This window comes from Caenorhabditis briggsae, assembly GCF_000004555.2.
Source record: "Caenorhabditis briggsae complete genome, chrIV, whole genome shotgun sequence".
NCBI lineage: Eukaryota > Metazoa > Nematoda > Chromadorea > Rhabditida > Rhabditidae > Caenorhabditis > Caenorhabditis briggsae.
In genome coordinates, this window is record NC_013487.2 from 3,430,646 (window position 1) to 3,440,009 (window position 9,364).

The 9,364-nt window shown below is 34.9% G+C and overlaps 2 protein-coding genes across 2 annotated transcripts; both read left to right on the forward strand.

Moving 5' to 3' along the window:
* Positions 1-3,460: 3,460 nt before the first annotated feature.
* Positions 3,461-7,786, forward strand: Cbr-nhr-104 (the record flags this gene model as incomplete). The annotated part of the gene is made up of 9 exons (XM_045244970.1): positions 3,461-3,531; positions 4,827-4,912; positions 5,108-5,173; positions 5,220-5,410; positions 5,459-5,584; positions 6,786-6,970; positions 7,019-7,134; positions 7,490-7,635; positions 7,685-7,786. The coding sequence occupies 9 exons, from the start codon at positions 3,461-3,463 to the stop codon at positions 7,784-7,786; spliced, it is 1,089 nt and encodes a 362-aa protein (XP_045094623.1).
* Positions 7,787-8,492: 706 nt separating this feature from the next.
* CBG26269 lies at positions 8,493-9,218 on the forward strand (the record flags this gene model as incomplete). Its single annotated transcript, XM_045244971.1, has 2 exons — positions 8,493-8,646; positions 8,929-9,218. The coding sequence occupies 2 exons, from the start codon at positions 8,493-8,495 to the stop codon at positions 9,216-9,218; spliced, it is 444 nt and encodes a 147-aa protein (XP_045099204.1).
* Positions 9,219-9,364: the final 146 nt, after the last annotated feature.

Consider the following 9,364-nt stretch of genomic DNA (forward strand, 5'->3'; position numbering starts at 1 on the left):
AAGAACAATCAGTTCTCCCTTGCGCTGGGCTTCAGCGAGGGGAGCCCGAAGCCTCGGGGCTCGGGGCTCGGGGCTCGGGGCTCGGGGCTCGGGGCTCGGGGCTCGGGGCTCGGGGCTCGGGGCTCGGGGCTCGGGGCTCGGGGCTCGGGGCTCGGGGCTCGGGGCTCGGGGCTCGGGGCTCGGGGCTCGGGGCTCGGGGCTCGGGGCTCGGGGCTCGGGGTCCTGGGTCCTGGGTCCTGGGTCCTGGGTCCTGGGTCCTTTCCGAAAAACGAATTTTCAAATTTCCGAAAAATTTCCGAAAAACGAATTTTCAGATTTCTTCCGACGAGCTATCCACAATAATCAAGTCACTCCAGTTGTTTTTCTGATTTAAAGGTGGAGGGACATGAAAAAAATGTTCCCAAAAGTCCGTTTAAATATGCCCCTCTAGGAGTGGAACTTGTGGAGGCGAGGATTGAGGGTGCGGCGCCGCTAATGACTGAGCCACGCGGGCGAAAAGAGAGCGCGCCTCCGGTGGTAAACATAAAGGCGAGGACGACCGCTGTACGCAGAGTGACATTAAGCGTTATACACCGTGACGGTAGAATGCATACTCTAGCTACAAAAAAACTACGAAAAATCTCCGGTCCCCCCATACCTTTAAATGTTTCATTGTACTTTTTGAATATTGATTTTTTCCTGGTTTTTCGAATATAACTTTTCCGCTTCAGAACTTCATAATTATTTTGAAATTCTGATTTAGTGATATTCCTTGTTTTTGACATTTTTGTCTAACAAATTCAATTCAAAAAAATTCTGAATTTTTGAATTTTGAACTTTCTATTAGGTTGAGCGAAAAGTCTTTGTAATTTTTTAAATTTTTTCGAGACAAAATTTATTCAAAGAACACGGAATTCAATGTGTGATATATTCACCAACAGTGTACATGATTACTTGCCAATGCGATGGAAGTGGAGCGGTTCCATTAGCGTAGAATTCGGTAGACTGGGCAGCGAAAACGTCATCCATCCACTTTTTTTACATCCTTTCTATCATGGAACTTTTGCCTAACAAGGAGATTTTTCAAGGAACGGATTATTTGCTATTCAGTTAGGGCCAGGTCTGGTGAATACGATGGATGACAGAAGATCTTGACTTCGAGCATCTGGAGCTTCTGACGGGTCTTCAAAGTAGTGGGTGGTCTTGCGTTGTCATGAATCATCAACAAGCTGGAATTTTTCGGGCAATTTAATCGATAAGCCTGGAATGCTATTTCCGTTTGAGTGCTGTTGAGGTCCTCATTGATAGTGATGCCGTCTAGAAGAAGTCTTCTGAAGATAACGCCTTCACTGCCCCACCAAATGGAAAATATAACTTTTTCTCGTGAAGTTCTCCTTTGATGCCCGTTTTAGCGGTTTCCTCGGTCGGGACCCTTTGTCTTTTTCTACTCGTCCCCAGTGATAATATTCTCAACCCAATTGGTGCTACGTTTCATAGTAAGCTGAGAATGTGCCAACTCACAACGCAATGGTTTTAGTGAATCCGTCAAAACGGGAGGGGCGAGTTGACCAAACTTTGGTACCCTTCCAGATTCGTGAAGATGATCAATTATGGTTCTGTGAGGATGGTTGAGACTTGCTGCAAACTCGCGTGACGTTGCTCTTGGTTCTTCTTCTAGCGCTCTAGAGGTATCCCCGTTGAGATCAACACGTGGTAGGCCAGACCTTCGAGATCGTAGATCTCTTCGGAGAATCTTTTGAACCAAAACTTTATTGTAGTGTAGGACATGTAGTTGTGGCCTAGCACTGTACACAATTTACGACAAGCTACACTGCATTTGTGACCTTGGAGAAACCCGAACAAAAAAACACCCCTGAGAGCATGGTGGTCTCTGGGCGAATTCTCGGTCTTTATAAACGCAGTCGGTAACTTTAACAAATCTTTTAAGCATGCACAACTGGTACTACAATATAGGAAAAACAGAATGATAAAAAGTTAAATCAAAGCAGAGATATGACGGTCCAAAAAAATTACAAAAACTTTTCGCTCAACCTAATATAAAAATTCAGAGATTCTTAAATGTTGGGTTTCTGCATTTCTAAAATTCCAAAAATCTGGAATTTTCAAAAATGGGAATGTCCTGGAATTTGAAAATTGCTAATATTCCCGAATTATCTGGAATTTCTTATTTTTTGAATTTCCTGGAATTTTTTCAAAGTTTTGAAATTCGCAACAAACATATCGTCGCTACCTCGAAATAGAACGTGAGAAAAATAGAAGTGTACCAAAATAGAACGAGACGCGAAATAGAACTGCGTGAATTAGAACTGTTCTGAAATAGAACTGCTATAGAGAAAAATAGAACTATGATTGCTGCAAGCGACATATCGTGTTTTTTTCATGTTTTTATCCGTTTTCACAATCTCCACTGAAAATGTGTGATCTAATAGAACGTATCTCAAATTCGAGGATAATCATACGTCAAAAGACGCCGCCGAGATTGCTCTGAACCCTACCTTTCGAGTGAGCCTTTCTTATTTTCTCATTAAAATCGATCGGATCAATTTTAGGTCAACAAAGCCAGACGGACATCAGATATAAAGAAAGACGCGAGATTGTTACGAGCTGAGCAGAATACGCCACGAATTCCCTATGCCCCTTTGTCTGATCTAAATCTTTTAAGATCTTTTGTTTACGCTAAGAGTTGATTATGATACGTATACTCCTTTTTTAAAATCTATGTCCACGTTTTTGTAATATATTTTTTATATCCGTTTTTAAAAGTTCTATTTTCCTTTATAACAGCTCTATTCGAGAGCAGTTCTATTTCACGAAATTCTATTCCAGAACAATTTTATTTCACGCGGTTCTATGTAAGAGCAGTTCTATTTCAGAACAGTTCAATTATAGATCAGTTCTTTTTCACGCAGTTCTATTTTGCGTCTCGTTCTATTTCGAGGTAATGCCACCATATAAGTAGTATAACTACATACTATTAGTTACTTTTATGGAAGTTTTGAAACCGCAATACATTTTTTAAATTATTTCTTTCAATTTTCATCGGTTCCACTATTATTTTATTATCAAAATACTCTTCAATTCTTAATTGTTGGCATTCACTTGAATTTTTTTTTCAAAGAAAATCTTCAATTTTTGATTTCGTATTTGACATTTTAAGCGATAATCATCAAATGCCTGATCAATATGTCTTACATTTTGACCTTATCCAAAAAAAAAAGGAAAGAAGTCAAAATTTTGCATCATGGAAACAAACCAGTTTTCCTTCCACCACCTGTCTGTCTTTCCTATCACTCACCTAATTCCCTTTTTTCTTTTCCTCTCTAAATCTCTTTTAATAATTCATTTCTCGCGTTTTGTCAGCAAAATGTCATCATCCTGTTTGATAAAACGGACAAATAGAAGATAAAAAGTATTCGAGAGAAAAATTTTGTTTTCTCTCGAATACTTTTTATCGATAATGATGTCTGCTTCGCCATGTGAAGTCTGTTTGGCTCGTGGCAATGGCAAACACTTTGGAGTTGATGCATGCAGGTAATTATTGATTTTTTTCGGAAAACAATCGAAAAATGAGCTTAAAATACTGTAACCTGACAGAAATTTCTTTTTCACAAATGTTTTAAAGGAAGTTTTGAAAAAAATCATTTAAATTGAAAAATGTAGAACGAGCAACGAAACACTAAAATATTGACAAAGTCAGACAATCTATTGAAATACTGAAAGTGTAAAAAAATGTAGAACATCTGAATTTTAAATTTCCGAAAAATGTTTCCATTTTTTGATTTTTTTAGAATTTACAGAAAAATCGGAGAAAATCGAAATTAAAGTTCTCAAAGTTACAGTGGTTCAAATATTTTTTTGAAGCCAAACTGGATTTTTAAATACAGAAAAAAATACAAAAAAAAATCAAAAAATGTAAGAAAACCTAGGTTTTGAAAAAACTCAAAGAAAAATTTTTAAATTCTGAAACTGATCAAAATCGCAATAGTAACAAAATTAGGAAATCTATACAATTACTGAAAATTAAAAAATATGAAGATTCAGATAAACGAATGTTTTTTAAAAACACAAACCTTAAAAAATCGGAAAATTCTGAACTTTATTTTAAAAACTTGAGAGGAGCGAAGATTTTTAAAAATTCGAAAAAAATTGAAATTCAAAAAATGGATGACAAACCCTCGACAAAATTAAAATATTGACAAAACTAGGAAATCTATTGAAATACTGAAACTGTTAAAAATAGAGAATTTAAAAAATGAATAAAAATTTGAAAAAACTTCGAATTTTGAAAAAAATTACTTCGAAATTTTTTTCAGGTTTCCCGCGATTTTGAAAAAAAGGTAAAACTTTTACAATTCCAAAATGGAAAACCAACCAAATTCAAATATTGACAAGAAAATTCATATAAGTGCAGAAAGTGTAAAATGTATAAAAGACTTTCTTGACTTTTAATGACTGACAAATCGAACCTGCAAAAATATTGTTAGGTTGCAATGGGTTTCATAAAAATTATGAAACTTCCAAGACGAATTTTTTGAAACTGAAAAACAAAAAAATGCTTTAAAAATATGTGAAAACCAAGATTTTGCTAAAAAATATTGTGAAAAAGCTTTAAAATTCATAAATTGTGAAAAATCAACGAAAATAAAATTAGGTTATTTATTGAAATACTGAAAGTGTAAAAAATAGAAAAAATCTTAAATTAAAAGAAAAGTTCGAAAACTAGAACTAATTTGAGAAATCTGAAAAATTTTTGAAAAAAATTTGAGTTTGTTTGTTTCAGAAAAACTTTTGTTGAAAAATCTGTCTCACGTTATCCCAATTTTCAGAGGATGCACATCATTTTTCCGCCGAACCGTTGTAAATAAAAGACAGTACAAGTGCAGTGAGGATGAGTCTTGTGATATTGAGAATTGTGAGTGTTGGAAAAAGACCAAGAATTAAAAAATTATAATCCAACGAAAAAAAAAGACATTTTTGAAACAGGATTTTCTAAAATTTATATTTCTTTCAATTTATTCATTTTCAAAATATTGAACGGTAGCAGTGATTCAATTCATAACTGACCTTCTCCCAACCAAACATACTAGAATCGTCTCGTTATTTTCAGCAGAATCCCTGTTGTGCAAAAAGTGTCGATTCGAGAAATGCCTCAAAGTTGGAATGAAAAAAGAATGTAAGAATCATTTATTGTACCTTTTCAGATTTTCCCAATTTTTCAGCCATCCAAAACCACCGCGACATTTATGGCCGTCGAAATCCCCAAAAATCGATCTTACCCTCTCCATCAACGTCGTCAAAACTACAGTATCCAATTCCAACTACAATTATCTCAACAATCAAGCAAAATTATTCACAATTACAAAATGTGAGAGTAGTTGTGCATGCTATGGAAGGAGGTAGCATGTTTTTGGTATGGGGAAGTTTCTGGAAAGCTGAAAAAAAAAGAGGAAACATTTAGAAACCAGCACCTCGGGGACAAAGTTACAAGGAGACTTATCGGCTGCTTTTGAGGGAGTTTTATTTGGTTGCTGATTGGATTTCAAATTCGTTTCCACACTTTACGGAATTGCCAACTAGTCAAAAGGTAAGAGAGCTGCTACTGAACCGATATAAGAAATTTGGCAATCAAAAAACAGAATATCAACCTCTTAAAAAATTAATTTTTGAAAACTCTCTGAAACAGAAATTTTGGAGTTTTTATCGTCAGAAAGTGGATATCAAAATCATTCAGAATCTCAGAATCTTACCTTTCCAAAGCAAAAAACCGATGAACAAAATTAATTGCGGTTCTATAAAATACTATTCCAAAACTTCCACATAACGTATCTAAAGTTTTTCAAAACGATACATGTAGAATTCAGGTTCATATTAGCCACCATGAAAAGTGCAATTTCGTAGGTTAGAACATTCTAGAAAAACTTTTATCAATTAATTTTACTTTAATCATCCTATTTAGATATCGGCTGTACAATCACATCCAAAATTCCAAAAATCATGGAACAACAGTCGAAATTAACCATAGGATGGCGATAAGAATAACACATTTTTTGGGGATTTTTTTTTGGTAATTAGGGTAATCAATAATGAGTGGGGAAGCAATTACAGATATTACTTGAATTCGAGTTTCGAAAGACGATAAGACTCGGTAGTCATTTTTAGAAATGAAAAAATTTCTGAGTATCAGAATTCCAGAATTTCCAAATTTCAGTATTTACATTTTTTTTGTGTAAAATATCTTTAAAAATTACTACTAAATTTCTGAATTTCTAGAATTTCCGGACTTTCGAGTGCCTGATTGTGAGGTTTCCGAATTCCTGAATTTTTTGGAATTTTTGAATTACTTCGATTTTCAAAATTTTGAATTACTGAACTGAACACCACCAAAATGTTCGAAAAATAATGAAGTTCTGGAACGGAAGAATTTCATGAAAAAAAAAGGATTCAGAATGTCAGAATGTCATAATCTTCCAGAAATTCCAAATTTCGAAAATATATTAGAACTGAGGAATTCCTCAATTCCGGAAAAGTCCAAAATTCTGGGAATTATAGAGTTTCAGAAATGTGAAGAAAAATGCAATGGCATTACTCGAAACATCATCAAAATCAAAATTTGAAAAAATTACGAAGTTTTGAAACGGAAAATTTGCATTAAAATGAAAAAAAAACATTCAGAATTCCAGAATCTCAGAAAAGTTTCCTGTTTCAGAAAATCATTTTTCTTCTGAATATTTCTGATTTATTAATATGTTTACTCTATCAGAACCACAGAATCTCAAAAATTCCAGGACATCCTTCTTCGCAACTTCTATCTCACATTCTACAACCTGGAAGCTGGCTTCTTTGCCTGTCAAAAATCCAGAGTCGATATTTGGTTTTTGCCGAATGGAAATTTTATAAATTGCCACAACTTGGAGAGCTTCTACCATGATGAAAATAATATGCAGCCTATGACATCGGCAGACGCGGCGAAGTAAGTTTTTAGCGATGGAGCGCATTTGCAATAAATGACGATTTTCAGACTATTCAAAGGCACATGTACCGGATGTAAACGGAATGTTCTGATACCAATGTTAAGGGAAAATGTGACCCAATTTGAATTTTTGGCATTAGCAGCTCTTATTCTTTTTGATACAGGTAACTTTAAAGTCCTACGAAAGTAGTCTAGAATTTTTCAATTTATCTGAAAATTTTAGAGTATGCTGAACAAAAGTAGCGCTTCAATTTTGTAGCTGACAACTTTTCTCTAGCTACCGTAGTTTTTGAGATATGCGCCTTTAATCCAAAACGTTTGTCAAGCACGCTCTGTCCCAAGGCGCATATCTAAAAAAATACGGTAGTTAGAAAAAAGATGTCAACTCTAAAATTGAAGCACTAGTTCTGTTTAGTATGCTCTGAAATTTTCAAAAAAATTAAAAGAATTGGGACCCCTTTTGTAGGACTTCGAAATTCACTATTTCCCTTCATAAAAGGAAAATTCCAGGTCTTGAAGGCCAAAGCGACAGTTGCATTGAACTATGTCGAAAAGTCCGGAATACGGTACAAAAAGAAATGATCTATCATTATTCGACAATGAGAAAAACCGAGGATTTTGCATTGAGAATGGCCAATATTTTATCGATTATTCCTAGTGTGCAGGTAGGGACAAAACTGAAAATTTGACGAAAAAAAAAACATTAATTTGCAGAAAGCCAGTCAAAAAATGCAGGAAGATTTGGAATTGGGACACTTGTTCAATGCATATTCGGCTGAAAAAACGTTTTTTGAAAATTGTATGGGAAAGAGATAATAAAAAAGTTTTTGATTGTTTTTTTGTTGATAACTCGAAAAATTACAACAAATGCCCACAGAAATTCGATTTAATTTATCTAGCTTCTTGTAAGAGATATCAAAAAGTGATTAAATGATAAAATGTTTATCATGTCATCAGTAACATTTTGTTAGTTGACCACTTTTTGATATCTTTCAGAGCTTGCGAGATGAATTGATTTAAAGTTAAAAGGTCTGCAGCCGACCTCGTAGCTCAGCCGGCAAACGCCGGCCTTTCAACTATGAGCCAATATATCTCTCTTCCTGTAAGAGATATCAAAAAGATACCAACTGACAAAATGTTTATCATATTATCAGTAGTATTTTATCAGTGGACAACTTTTTGATATCTTCGATAACAAAGGAGATAAATGGAGTTACAGTAACCATGTCTGCTAGCTCGGCAGGTAGCGGGTCTATTGATCTACAAGCAAAGCGGTAGTTTTTTAAAAATTTTATTTTAAGAAAGGTTTTTTGAAAAACCTTTTATAAAGTTTATAATTAATTTTGATCTTCCAAATTTTGATCTACCATCTTATGCTTGTCCGCCACTTTTCTGTTTATTCTTCTCATTTTACTCATTTACTTTTGTTTTCAATCATTCTTCTTCTTATTTTTTTGCCTTTTCTGTCACTCCGAAACCTGTAACTTTAGTTCCAAAATTGGAAATTTTCAGTTCCAAAAAAATGGAGCATCCATTCCTCAATAATAATTCGGATGATCTCAACGACTTCCTCCGCGTGCTGTTCAACAACAAAAATACAATTCGGATGGCTCATGAAAAAGTTTGCGAGCTGATAAAAAATAATAGGATGCCAGGCGATCCAGTTGAGAGACAAGGTATGCTACTTTCCACTTTTATCTAGATTGCTGTGAGATATATTTATCTTGATTGCTGTGAAATATATCAAAAAGTTGTCAACTAATAAATTGTTTTTGATATTATGATAAACATTTTATCAGTTGACCACTTTTTGATAGCTTTTACAGGCATTAAGATATGAGGGCTCAAAGTTCAGAATCCTTCAAGAAACGGCCGCGTCCGTGCGCAGCTACGCGGTCCCGATTAGATAAGCAAAAGACGATTTTTATCACTAAGCTAAACTTTTTTTTCAATTCCAGGAGTTCCTCCGCCAGCGGGTTCGAATCCACACGCTCCAGTCAGTGCACAACCATCAGTAGATAGTTGTCCGTTGAGTTTCCAGACTGTCGAATCGAATATAAGCAGAACAATTGAACACTTCAGATGGAGATCTAAAACGGATAAAACTGTTGAAAACTACAGGAATCAGAAGAATGATTTAATAAAGATTCTGAAAATTAAAGACGCCTTCAAAAATATGTCTCTGGAGCTGTTGGGAACGTTTCAGAATTCGACAACCGCGGATTTGGATGAGATTTCGGAAATGTGAGTGTATCTAACTTTTGAGATAGTTGATCTCAAATTCTGTGACAGATATGAAAAAGTGGTCAATTACCGTAAAACCTCTAATAGAACGACACCCGGATCGTCCACTTTGAGCCTATATATCTCATTTCTTTTGAAAGATATCAAAAA